We start from the raw sequence: 23,894 nt of genomic DNA on the forward strand, positions 1-23,894 counted from the left end.
CAGCTCTTCTGATGCAAAGATATTTAATTTTATCATTACAGTGCTTTGAAATGTCTTCTAGCATACAACAGATATAACAAGATGAAATTCAAAATGAGGCAACCTGCAACAAAAGCAGCTAAGCACAGCTCTGCCCTGGCACGCACTTTTGCTAATGGACTCTCACAAACAAGCATTTCCAGCCATTTTCCTTCTTTGATACCAGCAGTATGGCATCACCCACCAACCTGTGACCATCTGCTCTGACAGGAACATTTACAGGGCATTTCTTTCATCCATTATTTTACATACACACACGCAGGCCTGCCTGTCCCATCCTCAGGTATAAACAGCTAATTAAATAAGGAGCATCATCCTACCACTTGGAGACGTAGCTCCCAGGAGTTCTTATCCCCAGAACTGCCAAGGGGGACATCCAGGAGCAGCTGCACGGCCACTTCCAGCCACCCCCATGCTGGGAGCCAGCACCAAAGAAGCTCTAGCACTTCAACTTTTGGAGATGTTGTGCAACAAACAATTGCTACAGAGTGCCTCAGTGGGTGAGAGAAGTAGCTGCCCAGACTTAGGGATGAATTTTAGGAGAGGAACTATAAGGCCCTCAACTGCAGCACCTTCTGCACCACCACTGAGAGGAGCTGGGGTGAGGGGGGAACCCACAAAAAACCCAGCTGAACTGTCCCCTGGCCTCCCCTTCAGTGGCCTGGCTTCCGTGTCCCTGAGCCAGACCAGCGTCAGGACAGCTCTTACTCTCCGTGACAAGTATGTGGTCTCTAACCACATAAGACACAGCTGACACTCAGTGGTACCTGTAGACAATATGTTTTTCCACAAGCTGCAGACTGGAAGAAAACCACAAATTAACAACTGGAACTGAACAGCCTGACCATAAGCTCTACTTCAACAATGGCCCAATTTCGTGAGTGACATAAACCCCAAAGTTTGCAAACATGTGCAGTACTAGTGAACTCTATTTCACTCCAGCTCAATGCCTACTTGAATGCATATATTTCTTAATTTTGTGGGTAGCTTAAGGTTTTACTCAGCAAGATTGATTCTCACTTAATCCCAAAAGAAGGAAGTCTATGAAAGTAGATAGCAGAAGTTTTTTTCATCTCAGAATTTTCACAAATTGACAGGCGTTCAAATACTTGCCTGGAAAATATATGTTCTCTTTATAAAAGCTATTTTAAAGATTACAATTAATCTTTAAGTCACAATCTTGGAAATTACAGTTTGTGAAATCATCTTCATTCTTCTCTCAAAATTAAAAAAAATATTACTATTATTACTAGAAAAATTATAATACCTGACAAGTCTGAGTAAACACTAGGCATGCTACCAAATTCAGTCAGTAACAGAGACCAAAACTAAGAGCCCAAGGTGTTGAAACCAGCATCCACTGTTAGATCCTTGAATAGCAGAACCTGGTGCTGACCTCCAGCAGTCTCAGCCTCACTACATGGGAACACAGCTCCGTGAGAGGAACACGGTCACCTTCACATCAGGGGACGAAGACTACATGCTCTTCCAGCTGGACCTAGAACTTTAATGCCAGCTCTAGAAGATGGCTATGACGATGAAGGCACAAAAGCAACCAGGGTAACTACACCATATCAAGTAGATGGTGAAAACAACTTCAAATAATTCTGGTTTTGCTACGAAGCATCTGTATTTTAGAAAGAAAACACTGATTTTTTTAAACTGTAGTTTCCTTTAAAATTGAAACAAAAGGAAAACAAAAGGATTTTCACTTGAAACATCATCAATAATATCCACTGACCTTAATGAGGTTAGTTAAACTGAAAAATTAATCTAAGAATACATGACATATACTGACATATGTGTCATGACATTCACTGTAAAAGGCACACTCTCACACACTAGTCAGATTTAATCATGAAACTTTCCAAGAATGCCAATTAGCTCTAGGGAAGTGGCTTCTCCCAGCTTTCCCAGCACAGGAGTTAACTGTTACTGCCTTAGCCAGCAAACTTTTACAAAATTTCTAACATGAAGAACTGCAAGGAATGCACAGCTAGACGTTTGAGTCAATTTATAATAAAAAACAAGTTCAGAAAAACACCACAAGGCCTTTGTTCTATGTGGCAGTGTGGACACTCACCAGGCAGGCACTCGCACACCCCGCAGACCCTTGCACACCCCGCAGACCCTTGCACACACACCCCGCAGACACACCCTCGCACGCCCCGCAGACACACACACACACCCCGCAGACACACACTCACACACCGCAGACACACCCTCGCACACCCCGCAGACACACACACACACACCCCGCAGACACACACACACACACCCCGCAGACACACACTCGCACACCCCGCAGACACACACTCGCACACCCCGCAGACACACACTCGCACACCCCGCAGACACACCCTCGCACACCCCGCAGACACACACTCGCACACCCCGCAGACACACACTCGCACACCGCAGACACACACACACACCCCGCAGACACACACTCGCACACCCCGCAGACACACACTCGCACACCCCGCAGACACACACTCGCACACCCCGCAGACACACACTCGCACACCCCGCAGACACACCCTCGCACACCCCGCAGACACACACACACATCCCGCAGACACACACACACACCCCGCAGACACACCCTCGCACACCCCGCAGACACACCCTCGCACATCCCGCAGTCACACACTCGCACACCCCGCAGACACACACACACACCCCGCAGACACACACACACACCCCGCAGACACACACACACACACCCCGCAGACACACACACACACCCCGCAGACACACACTCGCACACCCCGCAGACACACACACACACACCCCGCAGACACACCCTCGCACGCCCCGCAGACACACACACACACCCCGCAGACACACACACACACCCCGCAGACACACACACACACACCCCGCAGACACACACACACACACCCCGCAGACACACACACACACACACCCCGCAGACACACACACACACACCCCGCAGACACACACACTCGCACACCCCACAGACACACACACACACACCCCGCAGACACACACACACACCCCGCAGACACACACACACACCCCGCAGACACACACACACCCCACAGACACACACACACACCCCGCAGACACACACACACACCCCGCAGACACACACACACACCCCGCAGACACACTCGCACACCCCGCAGACACACACACACACCCCGCAGACACACACACACACCCCGCAGACACACACACACCCCGCAGACACACACACACCCCGCAGACACACACACACCCCGCAGACACACACACACCCCGCAGACACACACACACCCCGCAGACACACACTCGCACACCCCGCAGACACACACACACACCCCGCAGACACACACTCACACACCCCGCAGACACACACACACACCCCGCAGACACACTCACACACCCCGCAGACACACACACACACCCCACAGACACACACACACACCCCGCAGACACACACACACACCCCGCAGACACACACTCGCACACCCCGCAGACACACACTCGCACACCCCGCAGACACACACTCGCACACCCCGCAGACACACACTCGCACACCCCGCAGACACACACTCACACCCCGCAGACACACACACACACACCCCGCAGACACACACACACACCCCGCACACACACACACACACCCCCCACAGCCACACACTCACACACCCCGCAGACACACACACACACCCCGCAGACACACACACACACCCCGCAGACACACACACACACCCCGCAGACACACACACTCACACACCCCGCAGACACACACACACACACCCCGCAGACACACACACACACCCCGCAGACACACACACACACACCCCGCAGACACACACTCACACAACCCGCCGACACACTCACACCCCCCGCAGACACACACACTCACACACACACCCCGCAGACACACCCTCACACACCCCGCAGACACACACACACACCCCGCAGACACACACTCGCACACCCCGCAGACACACACTCGCACACCCCGCAGACACACACACACACACCCCGCAGACACACACACACACCCCGCAGACACACACACACACCCCGCAGACACACACACACACACCCCGCAGACACACTCACACACCCCGCAGACACACTCACACACCCCGCAGACACACACTCGCACACCCCGCAGACACACACTCACACCCCCCGCACACACACACTCACACACCCCGCAGACACACACACACCCCGCAGACACACACACACACCCCGCAGACACACACTCGCACACCCCGCAGACACACACACACACACCCCGCAGACACACACACACACCCCGCAGACACACACACCCCCCCCCCGCAGACCCACACTCACACACCCCGCAGACACACACACACCCCGCAGACACACACACACACCCGCAGACACACACACACACCCCGCAGACACACACACACACACCCCGCAGACACACACTCACACACCCCGCAGACACACACTCACACACCCCGCAGACACACTCACACACCCCACAGACACACACTCACACACCCCACAGACACACACTCACACACCCCACAGACACACACTCACACACCCCACAGACACACACACTCACACACCCCGCAGACACACACTCACACACCCCGCAGACACACACACACACCCCGCAGACACACACACTCACACACCCCGCAGACACACACACTCACACACCCCACAGACACACACTCACACACCCCACAGACACACACTCACACACCCCACAGACACACACTCACACACCCCACAGACACACACTCACACACCCCACAGACACACACTCGCACACCCCACAGACACACACTCGCACACCCCACAGACACACACTCGCACACCCCACAGACACACACTCGCACACCCCACAGACACACACTCGCACACCCCACAGACACACACACACACACCCCGCAGACACACACACACACACCCCGCAGACACACACACACACCCCGCAGACACACACACTCACACACCCCGCAGACACACACTCACACACCCCACAGACACACACTCACACACCCCGCAGACACACACACACACACCCCGCAGACACACACACACACCCCGCAGACACACACTCACACACCCCGCAGACACACACACACACCCCGCAGACACACACACACACACCCCGCAGACACACACACACACACCCCACAGACACACACTCACACACCCCGCAGACACACACACACACCCCGCAGACACACACACACACCCCGCAGACACACACACACACACCCCGCAGACACACACACACACCCCGCAGACACACACACACACACCCCGCAGACACACACACACACACCCCGCAGACACACACACACCCCGCAGACACACACACACACCCCACAGACACACACACACACCCCGCAGACACACACACTCACCACTGGCGCTGGGGTCTCCCGGTTCCGGCCGCCTCTGCAGGGCCAGGGCTGCCTCACCCGGCACCCTGGGGCTCTCCACATACTTGGGCTTCCTGACTGAACCTGCAATGGGAACAAGCTGAGTTTATCTAACTCCACACGGACCACGAGCTTCCTATGTCCTGCATCTATTCTCTATGATGTAAAAAAAAGCAGAGAAATTACTTCTTACACACACAGCTGCTATCACACAGATCAGTGAGCTGCTGCACTTCCACTCTCGTGAGAAACACACGCTCCAGGCTTTTCAGAGCACCAAGTCTGCTAGAAAACAAACACAATGTATGTGGTGTGTAACCTGCATACATTGCGTCTCCCCCCTCTTCTCAGTGCTGATGTGTAACTCAGGACTACACCTTGGCTCTCAACTGTGCCTCCTCCTGCTCTGCACTTCCCATGCTAACAGAGCAGAACCCCTTCAGGGAACGCTGCAGAGGGACTGTGGGCCTGACGCCAACTGTCCCACATTGTCCTTGATAAAGGGGCTTTCCCCTTCCTCAGCTTGGGTCTTCAAAAAACATCCTTCTCCTTGGTTCAGAGATCAAGGGCACACCAGAGCTCTCTCACACTTTGTTTATTAAAACCCCACCCTATTATTAAGGCTGTGGCACTTCAGCAACATTAAGCATCCCATCCTTTCCTTTGGCAGCAGTCTCAGATGCTACATAAAGTCTCTGAAAACTACATTGCTTTCTCGCTCTTTCTCCTGAGCACTTTAAGACTCGTGACTGCTTTTAAAGAAAAGCTGCATCTCTCCTCTGCAGCCTCAGGCTCCCAGAGTCCCACTGCCACACAGCTGTGAAGGCCTGGCCACCCCATCACAAGGTAACACACATAATTTCCCCAGAACCATCTGGCCAGACCCATCTGCTCTTTCAGATCCTCACCTACAAGTGCAATATGGGAACACAGTGACGACCTAATTTCTTAGCTAAGAAATACTGGGCAGGAAGTGTCAGTCCTACATGAACACACATTTCTATCTCTAGTAGAGATTCTTGTGTCGATTTCACTTTTTACACCAACAGCTCCGCACCGACACCAGAGGGAGCTCTTCCAACGCTACTGTCAAACAAACATGAGGGGCACTGGTCCAGGTGAAAAAGCAGCTAAAAATACATTCCTTTGAAACAAAATCACATTCTTTAAGGAGACAATAGTCCACACCTGTCATTTGTAAGCAGAAGTATATTCAAACATATCAAAGTTGGGCAACAAAAAGCACTCATTCTACAAGGACCAAAAAAAACATGTAGCAGTTGTAAAATTAGATCGGCACAGAAAGATCTTCAGGATGATTTTTTAACATTCATACTTTAAAATGTGGAGGAGACCCTTTACTGAATTTTGTTCCTCACAAACTGCTGTGGAAGTGACTTACAGTACTTGCAAACCTGATATGCAACACTACAACAAGTAGAAGAACTCTTGGTAAATTTATTTTCACGCACTAATCTAGAACAGGACACATGAATTAATCCTTGGATGAAAAGGATTAATTTAAATGTGAACTGCATCTGCAGAACAGCAGCTCTTTTCCTGAAGTATAGGATGGCTGAATCAGGTCTGATGGAAGGTTCATGTGGGACAGGGCTTCAGCAGCAGGGAACAGGAATCTCAGTAAGGGAAAACACAAACCCTGCTGTACTCTCGTGACTGCTCCTTAGTGCCTGAGGCAGAAGCGGCCACTTGCTCTTTAAGAGCTCTAGATGGATTTTTCTTCCAGGAACTAACCCCAGCCTTTCCTTCACACCCTGCAACATCAGCAGGTGAACGAAACACTGCCACACACAGTGACTGCACTGTCTCCTTTTCACAGCTGCCTTTCTCCCTGGTGGACAAACACCACTCCAGTCTATCACTCTGACTTCTCTTCAGTGCCATTCCACACCGACAGTCATTCCTGCAGCCTGTTCTAGCTTTGTCCTAAACCTAGTGCAGATATTTAAAGTTGGTATCACCAGTTACACCAGTCTCCTCCCAAGGGGAACAAACTACAGATTTATACAATTCCATTACAATACTTTTTTAAAGTCATCTATTGCTTTGCTAGAAATTCTTAATGCTTTTTTGACTGCAGAAGAGCTGATTTATCAAATCATTCCTTTCCCTCTTGTCGGCTCTAAGTGGATCTGTAGCTGTGCTGATCCCAGGGACTGCCCGATGCGGGACCTTGCAGCAAGGACAGCTTAGTGCTGGCAGGAGGAACAGTCCCCAGGGCTCCCAAGGGTAGGGCACAGAACCACAGCCTGGGATGAAACCAGTTCTCTGACCTAGTCTAGTCTCAAGAAATAGGTATGAAGATTAATTTGCTTATTAATTAGAAATTTTAATTGAAGTTTAACTTCAAAACTTATTAAAGTTCTGTTGTACATGAATGCAAGACTCTCCCAGCAGTGACCTCTGGCATCCACTGATGGAAATTTATTTCCAAGGAAACCTTTCTCTGTTAAAGCATTATTGTATCATTAATGCAAGGAAAGCAGCAAATCATTATTTCAAGTGCAGCAGCAGCATCTTTCATTAATATCTTAAACTCCACAATCCATTTTTTTGGAACATCCCTTATAAATCAGTATTTTCATTCTTTTAGTTGAGCCTCCTATATCAGACTACAATCAACTATTACCCCTTTAAGATAACAAATACTGGTTTAGCTGCACACCTGTAAGATAACTAAACCAAACAATGTTCATTCTAGCTATGTAGTAGAAGAAAGATCCTGAAAGATCTGTAACTTGCTGTCATGCTAGCAAAACAGAGAGCTTTGAAATCAGGACATCAGTATAATCTTGTTACTACCCCTGCCCCAGATACTAGACAACTAATTTATTAAATCATCTTCCATTACCTAGAGTTTGGTGAAAGTCAAAGGAATAGCACAATGTTTGTCAGCCTCCTATCACCTGGTTACGTCTTTGTACAAAATAATGATTTGTACAAAATAATAATGCATAAATGCCAATAAATTCCCAGCATTGTAGAATCTTAGGAAATCTTTTCCCTTGGCTGTGGGTCACAGTGGAATGACTTTGTAGCTATCGTGAATATGGCTCTTCAGTCACGACTCATCAACTGTACAGCACTCTCTGTGCTGACAAAGCCCAGCTTTTGACACTCTGTTCCCAGACCTTATAAACTCAAACCTGTTGAGTGTCTCCACAGACAACAGGAACATGGACAGTTTCACTTGTCTCTTCCGCCTCGACCCAAGTGAACCCAAGCGATGCCGGTGTGCTGGAATGACTTCTATGTGCAGAATGCTGATAAAAGGAGCCCCATATTTAGCCTGGCTCCCACTCCAGTGGGTAAGCACCACTGAGGACCACTGAAAACTAACAACCTTCTTGTCATTTCCACAGCGATTTATCTATTAATACATTTGTATATGGAGATACAAGTAAAATAAATGACCTGTAAAAGCCACGAACACCACTCACTCTAACACCAACACATTCACAAAGGCTTTTGCAGCAGTCCTCTACCTGATAAAATAACCATAAATAACCCGGTTTAATCATATTCAGATGCCTCAATATCAGTATCCGCAACACCAAATAGAATAATCTTTTGTCACATTAAATAATACATTCTATTTAATAACCAATTAGTTTTTCAGCCTGGAAACATGCACTGCTCTCATTCTTGTTGCAAAAGTTTAATATGATTTTACTATGTTATTTTATGCAACATTTATCAATAACTGAGTTAACATGTTACAAAGATTTTAGTTTCTCATTGTTTCATCTTACCTGGAGACTTCTTGTTTGCTCTTGTCTGCATCAGATAGGACTGGCGTGGCAGCAGAGGCGAGGATGGCAGTGACATTGAGACTCCTTTGGCCAAGTTGGTTCTGTAAGTGTCCTGGGAGCCTGGCTGCTCGCCAGTGGCCAAATCTGCATCGTGGCCAGATGTTGCTGTAACCTGCAAGGCATTCTCTGGGCAGCAGTCACCTGCTAAAAATAAAATTTTGTCATCTATTAGGTGATGTGCCAAAATAAACAGCCTAGAGCTGCACTGAAATGTAAGTATTTAACACAAGAAAACATTTGCCAGCAACAATTGAGCACGACTACTGTGCCACCTCCACTGCAGAATCCAGACAACCACTGGGAAAATGTAAATACACAAGTAAGCAACATTTTAATTTAATGTAATAAAGAGAAAAAGGAGGAGCACTTTTCAGCTTTTCATCCTTAGGGTTAACATCAAGTTTCCTATGAAGATAAAAATATTTCTTGAACTAAAAAGGTGTTCTAGCATCACTGTATTAGCATGAGAGTCAGGACCACCTGAAATACTGTTTACTGAACTAATTAAAGGAGGCTTGGGTTATTCCTTACATGTAATGAGAAGGTGGATTACTAATAGATAATACAGAGATGGGAAGTCTAACATTTGTTTTTTCACTTTCAGTGCTAATAGAGAGGCTAAGGATTTTCTTTCTCTGTTCTTTTGAAAATTAAACTTCTACAACAGCTGACTCAAACACAGATTTAATATTGGTGATGTTATTCTTTATTTTTCAATACAGAATACGTGAGTTTGCTTCAAAAGGTGTTGAAAAATACAGAATAGTAATGCAACTAAATATAACTAAAAAATACTGTAATTCCTGTTAACAGCTTTTTACTAGACACATATCCAGATTGCAGCTTGGAATTTGTAAGTATTCCAGGAGGAATGCTGATGGGTGGGGGGTGCAAAATGGTTGACACATCCCACCTGCAATTCCTTTATTTCTATTTTCCCTTTTATGATGGCACAATCTATGTCATTCATTGTCCTCTTAGTAAACTTTTGAATTTTGAATTAAAATATAGAAGAAATATCCTTCTCTATTGTACATGAAACATTACAACATAGAAGAGAGCTGGATGGAGCTAAGTAGCTCTTATCAGTGAGTTTAGAGTATTTGATCATGACAGTAACAGGAAAGGTATTTTACAGTCAATATACAGAGACACTACTGCATCTTAGCAATTTTTATTCCAGCAGTACTCTGGTTTTTGTTTTTCTTGAGGCTGTGGGGAGCAGCCTTCCATGACTCAGAGTCTGAGAGCAGTATGACTTAAAAGACAAAAATCTAAAATGTGTACCGCAGAAATTCCCCTTTTCAAACATTTCAATTCCTAATATTACAATAAGCCTTTGAACAACATTACCACCCACATCCCTATGGTGTTCAGACAGAACAGCTCCTTGGAGTAAAACCCACACCTTGATAAAATCCAACTGTACTGGCTTCAGCCTAAGGGTGTTGTATCCTCAGTGCCGGTGAATGTGTTTGAACAGTGCTGTGCTCTGCTGAAGCAGGAAAACTCCTGTGTTAAGTGCAGAACAGTTATGGTACTATGGAATAGCAGTCACCTGTTAGACAAATATCATTCCAAGAAAGGAGGAACAGCACCCTGCTCCTCCAGGCCCTTTCTACAAAGCTGTTAACTCAAGGTAACAGATCAACACCACACCTGGGAGCTCAGAAACAATGCACAACAGGAACAGCAGGGAAGCACCAGAGCACATACAGCAGAATCCCTGGGATGCTGCCCAGCCACAGGCACAGACCAGCTCTTCCCAACACTCCCCGATGGCCCAAGAGCAGCTCCAGTGAAAGCCTGGCACAGCCCCCATCCCTCACTGTGCTGGCCAAGGCTCCCTTCACTCAGCAGGAAGGGACAGGGCACAGGACACACAGAACGGGGCACGGGACACACAGAACGGGGCACGGGACACACAGAACGGGGCACGGGACACACAGAACGGGGCACGGGACACACAGAACGGGGCACGGGACACACAGAACGGGGCACGGGACACACAGAACGGGGCACAGGACATGCTGCCCAGACTCCCCCAGGGACACTGCGGTGTCCCTGCCTTAGGGAGCGTCCTGGCCCTGCAGTGAGAGCCGAGCCTGTGGCACCTCAGACGGACCCACAGACAGCACTGTGCCCCTGCACTGCAGAGTCCACACCCGCACCAGGAACCTCATCGAAGGCTGCCTCCAGTTCAATTACATGTGGGATAATGAGGGCTGCCAAGCTTTTTACATGCTTACATCATCCTTTCCTAAGTCTCTGAATCTATCCTGTAGATTTGATTTATTCCAATCCTGCACTTTCTACTTTGTGTAAACGGGACTGATGACTGATCTCCACATTTCATCCAAATAATAGGAAAATTTCCGTAACATATGTGGCTCTGTACATGATAAGACAAACCCAAAATTACCAAGCTTGTGGGATCCACCTGGTAATAGATTATGCTTCCCACACAGCAATTTAACATTAGGGAAACAACACTAGAAAAATGCATGAGAAATACCTGTCAAAATACTATTTGTTACAATGCCCAGATACTAGCAGATGCCACACAAACACAAAACACCAATAACTTAAAGGTTAGTAATTTAAAGTATTTTAACTACCAGAACAATACTTTAAAATTACCTGACATTGCCTGGTATCTAGCAGAGTATAAACCAGGCTGTGTCAGTTCTGGAGTGGAAGGAAGATGACCATTCACAAGTTTGTCAGTGTGAAAAAAGAACACATAAGGAAAGGTCCTGAGGTCCTGTGAAACCCCACTTTCATTTTTTTTAAAACCTCTGAGCTGTACATTTTCCACTGCCAAGCAGCCTCTGGACAAAAACCTTTCGTAAGCATCAATCAACACTGGAGTTCTTACTCAGTGGTCAATATAACCACAGAAAACTGAAAAGTTTTAAAAACCACGGGCAAAAAGCTTGGAGAATGAAAACCAAATCCCATTTTAGCTGCACCTAAGGATGCAACTGAACAGCATAATCTGATTAACAAACTACTTTTCCTTTAGATACAAAAATATACAAGGACAACTGACTACAGTAATGATTTTGTAGAGCTTAATATTCTAAAAGAGAGCTTGAACTTTAAGATCAAACTAATCCTATTGAACAGGGAAGATAACTAAAATGGAAACCTTCACACCTGTCTATATCAGTATTAAACATAATAAAATGCATCTAATTCTTCATTCTATATAAGCTGCTTAGAAACCAGAAGAATGCCACCTACTTTACCAAAGTATGTGTAAACCAAGTTTGATGCAGATGTGAGAATTCAGATAGTTTTTTAACGTGAAGGAATAGGACCACTACCTTTACAACAGTGAGAGCGAAACCAACGAACATGCAGCCTCTGATCCTGGATATTGAGAGCACCTGCAGAGAAAACTATGTTCCTATGTTCCTCAACAGCCCCTTCTGGGATAGCCTGGTTTGTCTTTGTTATCATTAACCTCTCTACTAAAGTGAAAGAAGACTCTCAACCCATTTAAGAAAATATCTGATATAAAATTGTGCTACAACAGAAGAAATCTGTACTTCTGCTTTAGATGCTTTAAAAAGAAAAAAAATGCAGGATGCTGTTGCTGACCAAAGCTCCGTGTGAGCCCCACGGAGTGAAAGCCACCACCACACCCAACACTTCGGTGTCATTACACGTTACCACTGACAGTCTTAAAGTTCACTCTGCTTCACAGGACATGTCCCACCCTAACAATATTAAGAAAAGATGCGACCTTCCAGACAAGTTCAGAAGGAAACTGTAAGTGGGAAAAAGAAAACAGCTGTAAGTACAAGGAAAGCCATCCAACCTGGAAAGCCCCTTCCAGAACAAGGCATCTCTATGTCTAAGCAGTAAGAAACTGTTGACGGATTACCAAAACCAGTAGGTTTGATATTCTTTCAATAGAACTGACAGGCAAGTACACAGAACTCTGTAATATGGCTCAGTGACAGAGTATAAGGTGCTTAATTTTTATTGTAAAACGCTAAGCACTGCCCTTGAAGGGTTGTGTCTTTCAAAATTGGAATGTTTATATGTGTGTATGTGTGTGTGTGTGCTTGTACACACAGACAGCCCAGCTCTGGGAAACGGCAATCCAGGAGATCCAGGAGGCTTGGGGAGTCCAGTGTCCCAGTCTGTCCAGTCAGGACAAGGCCAGCCAGTCACACTACTACCAACACTGACCAGGAGCTGCAGAACCATTCCTGCCAAGTGGAGCCATCCATAGCCAGCCTTCTGGGACAGGACACAGGCTGCTGGCATGGAAAACCCAGGCATGAGGGGAGAGCAGCATTTAATTCTTTTACTCTCAAGACTCTGGGAAGACCAGAAAAAGAGAGAAACTAGCATGGAATGGGAAGAAAATGCATTATGGCCTGAGTAAAGGAAGCTGTGATGTGCACTGAGTGAGAAACGACCCAGGAAAAATTAGAATAAATGGTTTAAATGGCCAACCTTTGACAATTCTGCTCGTACTTGACATTACTTGCTCACTTTCTGACGTTTATTTCTGCACCCTGAATTACTTTATCGGTACACAAAATATTAATGTTCTCCTGTAGCTCTTAAAAAACAATCAATTTTTACAGAAAACAGTGAAAAACAGAGGTTATTCAGACCACCAAAGTAATTTGCATATGTGCTTCAAGGGCGGGATCTTTTTTTTGAGTGGGGTGTTTATATGTACATGGAATACACCACTGGAATTAGTTTCTAAAAAGACATTCACCACATTATATACTCTGTGCTCAGCAGAAAAGCTCAAGTTCTTAAATAACTGACAAGAGCAGCTGAAAGTGGGCAAAGCAACACAAGATAATCAAAAACAGCTCCATAATTTAAACATGAAACAATGCTTCTTCTGTTACAAGATATTTTTAGAGTAACAACAGAAAGTTAAACTGAAACTTAGAAGTATTCCATTCCAAGTTCAATGTTCCAGACAGTGAATGTGTACTTTATGTACCACAAATGCCCTTTGCTCTTAGAATTCAAAGCCTAATATCACAGAGCGTTTGGATGAAAAAAGACAATTGAATGTACGTATTTAGATTTAAAAAGGCAAACTTATTTTATTTAACGGCCTTTCAGTTTTCCAGAATGGTACCTGAAGCCTTGATGCTCTCAGCTGTGTTCAGAATGTATTAGTAAGAAATGCTGAATGAGATGTAATGCAAGACAAGGGTGTTAAAACCTGCATTTAGCTGACCACTGTCAGCTGAGAATCAAACCTTTACCGTTACATGCAAGTAATTCTTAAAATTCAGTTTTAAAATAAATATTAACTAGGTCTGGCGCCTGGGTCTTAGGAAAAGGTCTTCTGGTCTTAAGAAGGCTTTTCTGGACAGCAACTTCACTTCTCTTTTGAGAGTAGCAATTTAGTTGTCGCTAGCAATAAAACAATAAGTAAATAATAAGCCCCCCCCAAACAAAGAAACAAAACAAACAAACAAAAAACCTCCAAACCCAGTGCCAGTGAATTTCAGCACATTTCTGTTGATCATTCCAAGCGCTGCCCCAGAGCTGCACATCAGACTTGTAACAGGGGCTGAGAGGGAGAAAGTAAAACAGGGACGGTGGAACTTTACATGGGTGATAACAGCTCATGCCTTTGAAAGTCATTATACTTATGCAAAAGAATATTAAGAATAATCTCAATTTCTAAATTGTATCTGATGATTTGAATAAAAAAGAGGCAATTCTGAATTCACAGATTTCATCCAACTTGTTCAGTATACAATATTCCTAAAGGGAAAAGCAGGCAAACAAAAGTAACTAAGGATATGCCACAGTGGAACATAATGCAGAAATAAAGCCTCCACTCTATACAAACATTCAAAAGTCTGTACACTCATATCTGAGTCAAAGACACTTACATGAAGATACCTGAATACAAGAAGGAAACTAATGCAAATGCAAACTAAGTCTCAAAGAGTATTGTAAAAATTTAAGTCTGATCTACCAGACCTGAATCAAAGACATAAGAAACATTTATTAATATGAATCCCTTTCACAGACCAAAAAAAAAAAAATTGAAATATGTAGGCAATCACTGCAAGTCTGATGTATACAAATTCACAAGTACTTCAATAACTTTTATTTCAGAAATCAAAACCATCCATCCTATTTCTCCAGATTCTCTGTCTTTAAAGCACTACATTGCTACATTCTAAACATTATCTTTTTGTTGACATAATAATATGTCCCTTGTTATTTGACCACTACTATTAATATCTAACAAGCCTTGAAGCTACAAAACCTAAAAGTCCCAACTACTTACCACACTGAATTTCTACTGACATCAATGAAGTTTCCAGGCATACCATGTACTACATTTGATGTTCAGCTTCTGATGGGATTTAGTGCAGGAAGAACACTGCAAACTAAGCACAATACTGCCATTATTCATGTTCCTTCAGGCCTGATATTGGGTCAACAGAACGACAATGCTCATGCTACTACAAAGGCATCTGAAATAACTGAGTATATACTGTAGAAACTTAATATACAGGATTTTATTTTCTTTTTAAATTGAAATATGTTACATGTATTTTATACTGAATGAGCTTTTGTTTAGTAAGCTGAAAAAAAAAGCAGATTCTCAAATGCAGGCAAGTTGCTGACTTTGGGACAGTTAAAGAAAACAAATGTAATTATATACTGGAAAGCAGCTGGCAGTACAGAAACCCAACAGGAAATACTAATACAAGCTTATCTCCGAAACATTTTTAAGCATTTAAGAATGAGTAGCTCTGTAGAATTTCTAAACCAATCATAACTAAGAAGTATTTTTTGTTTATATTCTGAAGCTTATTATGTATATTCTTTATACATAATAATGTGGTGATATCACATCATCATAGGCATAGACAGTACTTACAGGTAACCTGGTAGAACTTGAACAACAGTCTTCTGGCTCTGATTGTTTGAACTATGTCACTAACACACAAAATTTCTATGCTATATTAAAATAAAAACAGCCAGATGCTTTCAGCTGAGGCTAGAGGCAGAAGATATCCTTGTGGTTACAGAAGTCAAGTTAAAAAACTCAAGGAAATAAAACTGGACAACAAGTAACCCTCAACTATAAGAACACAGGAGAGAGCAGAAACACACAGTTCTGTGGCAGGCAGAAAGAAACACGGGGCGGAAATAAGACAAAGAGCTGAGATTACCTTCTATCTAGAATGTAACATCCATTATAAATCTAGAAAATAACATCCATTAACAAAGTAAAGCAAAAGACAGAGCAAGGAAAGAGAACCTGTGCCCTCAGCAGAGGTCACAGGGTGAGACAGCTCTGCCAAGTCCCACTGGAGAGACCCCTCCCCAGTAATCTCCCGAGGACTTGGAAACTTTGGAAGAGTTTAAAGAGATAATACTTATTTGATGACAATAAGCTAACAAAAAGGAGAAAGCACCACTTTTTACTTTGTTTCTGAGACTGACTAAAAACCTTGAGAAATAAGGGGAAACTGAGGGAGTAACTGCTGTACATTTCCAGCTCAACGTAAGTGAGACACGTAAACACACCAATTACTTTCTGGGACACAAAAATTAATCTTCCTGTTTACTCTCTTCCTGCTTGGCTTCAAACATTCCCCAGATAGTTTTCTGTTACTTTAAGGTTACAGGTGCAGACTGTGGGTTTTTTCCCCTCAGGTTCTGCCCTTTAGCAAGTGTGTACATCACTAATGCAAGGAAGGACAAGAGAAAAGAAAAATCAACTTATAGTTATCTCTATTGTATGGAAATAACTATGTCTGAAGAGCTGCAAAGACAGGTTTCTCCATGCTGCAGAAAACCAGAAAAAATCTGGATGCAGAAATAGTTGTATGTCCCTCTGAAAATCAGGCCTTTTGATATTGTTTTCATCATTGCTAGCCACTTTCCCAGGAAAGTAACTATAAACATAGATGTTTATACATTCCATTAAAGATATACCTTTTAATGGATGTCTCTCACGGCCAGTGTGGTTGGGTAGGTGGTAACCTGACTATCCAATCCCTGGTCGTTATTGAAAATCTATAAATATTGAAAGAACAAATAAACCTTCTTCTTCCATCACACTTCAAAAGCTGGGTCTGTGTGAATCATTTCGTGTCCGACAGTGACAGTTGTGTGTCTGGGTAAAAAAAATTGGTTTGTTTGAAATTTTGTTCATTTGGCACATCTGTTTACCTAAGTAGGATACCAACCACCTTGTCTTCAAATCCACATTTAGAAATAACTTCCATAAGTTTTGCTTGTAAAAACTGTTCTACACAACTTGCTGCCAGCACAGCTCTTTTCACCCGTGTTCATATATGTTTGCACAAATTGGTAATTACATATGTACATGTGTAAACAGCACATATGCTGTTTAAACTAAACAAAATTTAACGAAATTTAAAAAATAATAATTTTTCTTCATTTAGATTTTATCTAATTCTACAACAGCCACCTACCTACCTCTCAATGCTTCCCAGCCACATCTAAATAAACCCGTTTTAACAAAACAATTGTAGAAGAACTTCTACTGAAGCAACTGCAGGGTCTGAGCCCAACTATGTATCTCTAATAGCTGCTTTTGGTGCTGCCTGAGGCATTCTTTTTCCAGAAGTGACATTCCCATGTGACAGCCTTCCACCTGATCAAGGCAGAAGTTATCTCTACAAAGATATTCTACCACTCGCCAGCAGAGCACTTCAGTCTCTCTCATAGCATCAACACTAGTTCTTGCAAACCTCTTTTTCAAGATAACCCTGAATTTAAGAATCTATTAAAACCTGCAATCAACATTCCCAGCAGCTAGATTTCAAAATGTTATGCACAGCTTCAGCTCTTAAGCCTTTATGTCAGAGAAAATGACAAATTCTAATATTAAAATCCACACAAGCTACTGCTAGAAAAAGTACTAATTTCTTTTTGTCCTTTAACCCTTTCACACTTTTTAATATTACAGCTGTGCCTGCCTTCAATCCAGAAAAAAACACCACGATTCCTACTCGCACTAGTTCCACAAGCCTACCAGCTGTAAAACCCATAAAATAGAGTTAACACACAAACAGGAAGTTCTATTCAGTCAAACAGGAATCATCCCACTCAGCTCTAAATGACGCAGACTTCCAGGCGTTCCTTTCATGCAGCCCATGGGACAACTGGGGTTACTTCAGCTGAAGAATAAGCTGTTGCAGTTTAGCCTAAACCCCTTCCAATTTTACTCCAAATGGTCACATGTGGTCAAGGCGCAGCTGCAACTCATCACCCCATGTCCCTCCTACATGGGCTGGGCTGCCCACTATGACCCATGGAGATTTTACTGCCTTCCAGCTCCTCAGCATCACTCCTAAACCATGAATACACTGAAAAAAGACCATGTAGTCTTCCCAGTTGTGTTCAGGGTGGCCTTACTGAGATGCGCTGTCTTCTTCCTCCCGCACTTGGAGGCTCTGAAAAACCTAAAAGCTTTTTTCAAAACTTCATAAGCAAAAAAATCGAGCCCATGTGCCCACACAGCTGAGGGAAGCATCTAAATTTACTGCTGCATTCCTCTCTGCAATGGTCTGAAGAATGTTAACGTGGCCATGACCAATCTCGTCTCTCCAGTCCACTCCCATTGCTGAGGTGCATTTCTGCTCTCTTCAGAGAGAAGGAAATTTGAAGCTGTTGTTGCTATTCCATATCCAAAGGGCCACGAAGTGGGAAAACTCTACAGTCAATCAAACCCTTCAGGTTTCTCTCTGTTTTCAGTTTACAGACCAGGGAGATGAGCAAGCAAAAATAAACCCTACAAAGACCAATATTCTTTGCCTTGCTTCACATTTTTTCTAGAAGTGGAGGAAAGTCTTAGAGCTGAAATAATTGGAATGTCCTCTGGAATAGCAGAGAAAGCTAATAAACTGGACATAAGTCCTGTTTATAAGTTTATATACCTGTTTATATACCAGGTAAGTCCTGCTATAACACAGAACAGAATAAAATGCACACATCTCTCTTCAAACTTTTCAAATACAAAAAAAGTGAAAATCTCTGAAATACAATGTATAAATTATTTACTTTCCATTAAAAAGCTGCTCCTGAACTTCTGCTTGCTCTACCTCTCACCAGTCAGGCATTATTCACCATTTTTTCCCAATGCTTTGTTTCCATAACATCTAATTAATACATGAAACTCTAGAGCCCTTCTTAAAAAACAACAAAATCCCAAACCAATAAACATACCCACCAAACCAAAAATTAAACCAAAAAACTTCCCACGCTCTAACTCTTCCCCTGCTGGTCAGAAATACAGCAGCATTGTATTTGCAAAAACAGAGAGAAATCTTTTGCACACATTAATACAGACAGATGTAATGAGAGCCTAAAATAAAAAGCCATGCTTTCCAACCCACAGGAAAAAGGTTTTTCCAAGCTTCAGATTTTAATCAAAGCCTGGTCAGGGCTCCATTCTAACCAGACTGATTTTCCTTTTGTGCCAAAATCAACTTCCATCTAGTATTTTAACAAAAAATGTACCAGTGAAAGCCTCACCACAGGAATCTTTAGCCCACTCTGTTTAAACAACCCCAGCTGGTAACTTCAAGTCAGCAGCACACACAAAATGAACAAGACGCCTTTCGTCTTGCTCTGCGATCCTTTCTGTACATCTCTGATCTAGTGTTGATGTTTTTTCTAGTCAGCATAGCTCCTACCATTCAATCATTTAGAAAGGAACTGTGGCAGAGTGCAAACTTCACAAGACCACAGAAATTTCCTGAAGAACAATACATTACCTGCCAGATGAACTCAGAACCAGTTTTTGCAAAATAACAGTGAAAATACCCTCCCCCCTTGTCAGACTCAGTGTAACTGTATAGTTTTAAAAGCTGCAATTCAAGACACATATATAACTTGCTTTCCAAGCAAACAGGACTGTGTTGTTTTAAAGGTTCCAATAAACAAGGATGTGGCAGCTTTATTATGCTCTGTTCCTTATACATTTAAGAAATATTCAGATTTATTTGTATTTTACTCTGGGAGTACGAAGTTCATGTTGTCAAAGAGCATGAATTTACTCTTATGGATAATTTAGGATTCAAACTCATCAGAAAATCAGAAATGTTAGTCTACATTAATGTAACTTGGAAAACCAGTAACTTTCACTCAGGTCCTGAGCTTGCCAGCCACTGCCGCAAAGACTTCTGCATGCCTGGCACAGAGCAGGCAGCTTCACACCAGTCACCAACACCTGCACATCTAAAGCTACTGCTCCTCCTCAACAAGCACTGCTGGGCCTTCTCTGCCCTTGAAAATAGCAATGAGAACTCTTAGTTACCACCCTTCTTCCTGGAAGGTAATGCAGGTAAGTTTATGGTTATTTAATGCAGGTAAATTTATGGTTAATAGTAAAATGAGTTTCATTTAAAGTAAGATTTGTTGACAGTGATTACTTTTACCTTCAAAAAATCTCTAGTGGAAGCACAAACTAGAACATAAGAGAAACCTGATAACCAGCTCAAGAACTTTTCACTAATTCAGTAATTTTTTTCCAAAAGCCACAGATAAAAATTCTATTGCCCATAATACATAACCAGGGTGAGCAGTTTAAAGTGCATTTCTGTAGCTGAGGGCTTGGCAGGTCAGGCCCTGGGCTGTGTGAGCTGGCTGCACAGCACACACAACCTGTTCTCAGTACTTCCAGGACAACAACCACGACCAGCTGCCCACTGCAGATGCAGGAACAAGTGCACTGGAGCCTTCCTGAGGACCTGCAGCTCCTGCTCCCCAGGCAGCAGCTGGGGAGGCGGGCAGAGAGCTGCCCCTGTGACGGGCAGCCCTGGGTTTGCAGTGCTTCACTCACTGGGGTATAAAACATTGCAGTAATATTCATACCTGGGTCTTTCTTGGTCCCTTTGCCACCCTCTCGGCTCTTTTTCAGAACGGCCTTTAACATTCTAAATGTTGCTCCTAGAGAATAATGGAGAGAAACAAAAATAAATGCAATGTCCATCCACACAAGTCAAAAAATAGACAGGATCAATACAAATAAAACAGTGAGGTAATTGCAAGGAGATTTTTGGTAGTCGCATTTATTTCTTACAGCATCACTTGGTTAAGCAAAGTACTGATGCACAAGGAATGTTTCAATACTTGAACTAAGCAACTAAGAATTTGCTGTCTTCTGGTGCAGAAAAATAATGCAGCATTCTCCACATTCCAGATCCACTGCAGTTACAGGGCCAAACCTGAGTAAGTTGCTGTAAGACACTCCAGCAAAAATAAACTAAAATCAAGCTCAAACTCCTGACTGGAGTTCAGCAGCCTGGTGTCAGTTGGGAATGCCAACTGCAAGACTGTAGAGCAGGGATAACAGCAGGATGTGGTACCACCCCCCATTCTGTCCTCACACACAGCACACAGGGGAACTGAGCAACAAACTCCTCCATCCCCACAAGGCTTTAACAGTTAACCTCAAGTGAGCACCAGCTGCAGATTTCGGAGCATGCATGAAGAGTAAGAAGTAAAAGTATGAAGTAAAAGAAAAATAAATTTGGGCTGATAAACCTGAAAGACAGTTCTTTCACTCAGTAACTTCAGCTACAGAGCAAGGAAAACAGAATGAAAGGAATTATGTAGAGCACTTCTTTTTCAAAAAGTTCTCTAGGAGCATCTGTGAATTGTAATTTCATTTGTTTTCTCTATTGAAAAATTCAAAAGGTGGGAAGAAAGGAATCTGACTATGTGGCAGCCATGTGTACATGTCTGTGTAACAGACTGCCAAGAACCCCACATGAAATCAACAGGAAAAGCAAAAGCCTTCCATCCAAAAACTATGGATTCCGCAGAAAGTTCTCTTCATTTGATAAAATGAAGCTGAGAAAGAGAAACCAGTACAACAGAATTCTTCAGCTCCGATGAATAACCTGAAGTACATACAACTAACAGTAACCAGAAGACTGGAAGGCTTCCAGAGCCTGGATCATCCTCCACACGTGGCTCAGCCACAGCTCCACGCAGGTGACAGGCAGGCACGCCAAGGGCTGTCCCCAGCCGGCAGGGACAGCGCAGGGCTGAGGGCTGTCATTCCCTGGGGCCACACACGGGCACAGGGCAGTGAGTGCCACGGGACAGAGCTCTGCCGGCACACGGGGCACCGACACCGCGGCTCCGACACACACCGCGGCACCGACACACACCGCGGCACCGACCGACACACACCGCGGCACCGACCGACACACACCGCGGCACCGACAGACACACACCGCGGCACCGACCGACACACACCGCGGCACCGACCGACACACACCGCGGCACCGACCGACACACACCGCGGCACCGACCGACACACACCGCGGCACCGACCGACACACACCGCGGCACCGACCGACACACACCGCGGCACCGACCGACACACACCGCGGCACCGACCGACACACCGCGGCACCGACACACACCGCGGCACCGACCGACACACACCGCCGCACCGACACACACACACACCGCGGCACCGACACACACACACCGCGGCACCGACACACACACACCGCGGCACCGACACACACACACCGCGGCACCGACACACACACACCGCGGCACCGACCGACACACACCGCGGCACCGACCGACACACACCGCGGCACCGACCGACACACACCGCGGCACCGACCGACACACACCGCGGCACCGACCGACACACACCGCGGCACCGACCGACACACACCGCGGCACCGACCGACACACACCGCGGCACCGACCGACACACACCGCGGCACCGACCGACACACACCGCGGCACCGACACACACCGCGGCACCGACCGACACACCGCGGCACCGACACACACCGCGGCACCGACCGACACACACCGCGGCTCCGACCGACACACACCGCGGCACCGACCGACACACACCGCGGCACCGACACACACCGCGGCACCGACCGACACACACCGCCGCACCGACCGCCACACACCGCGGCACCCACACACACCGCGGCACCGACCGACACACACCGCGGCACCGACCGACACACACCGCGGCACCGACCGACACACACCGCGGCACCGACCGACACACACCGCGGCACCGACCGACACACACCGCGGCACCGACCGACACACACCGCGGCACCGACACACACCGCGGCACCGACCGACACACACCGCGGCACCGACCGACACACACCGCGGCACCGACCGACACACACCGCGGCACCGACCGACACACACCGCGGCACCGACCGACACACACCGCGGCACCGACAGACACACACCGCGGCACCGACAGACACACACCGCGGCACCGACACACACCGCTGCCAGGGCCAACACGTCCTGCAACACCTTCAGCTGCTTCCCAAAAGATGGAAATTCATCAGCCTTCTCCAATTTCAGCATCAAAAAAATTGAAAAAGCTCACAAAAACACCCCCAAAACTGGATCATCTAACCAAATAATGAAATACACTAAAAGGAAGCAAATTATGATTACTTACTGGATACAAAGCAAAATAAATGTTATCAAAATAAGCATACAAAACCATCCACCGTGTCAGCCTGAATTATGCAATGGTAGCACCTGAAGCTGTTAATGAAATTCAGAATCTAGGAAAGGTATTTTAGCTACAGTAGAGTGGCAGGCGGAAGAA

General features: G+C 45.3%; 1 protein-coding gene across 9 annotated transcripts in view; it reads right to left on the minus strand.

The window, feature by feature from the left end:
- Window positions 1–23,894, minus strand: part of TANC1 (tetratricopeptide repeat, ankyrin repeat and coiled-coil containing 1) — a 64,976-nt gene that overhangs the window by 27,738 nt on the left and 13,344 nt on the right. For 4 of the 9 annotated variants that reach the window (XM_014249426.2, XM_014249424.2, XM_088059152.1 and 1 more), the window contains exons 1-3: window positions 21,143–21,260; window positions 9,212–9,415; window positions 5,421–5,522 (exon numbers count right to left, since the gene is read on the minus strand). In XM_014249426.2, coding sequence (XP_014104901.2) covers window positions 5,421–5,522; window positions 9,212–9,415; window positions 21,143–21,260 — 424 coding nt within the window. Of the gene's footprint in view, window positions 1–5,420; window positions 5,523–9,211; window positions 9,416–15,569; window positions 15,673–21,142; window positions 21,261–22,186; window positions 22,209–23,894 lie in introns of those variants that run through there. The other 5 variants (XM_088059156.1, XM_014249427.2, XM_088059157.1 and 2 more) reach the window with 5 other exon arrangements.

The sequence above is a fragment of the Pseudopodoces humilis genome, chromosome 8 (assembly GCF_049639895.1).
Source record: "Pseudopodoces humilis isolate 2021_Gansu_Grassland_sample_001 chromosome 8, ASM4963989v1, whole genome shotgun sequence".
Lineage (NCBI taxonomy): Eukaryota > Metazoa > Chordata > Aves > Passeriformes > Paridae > Pseudopodoces > Pseudopodoces humilis.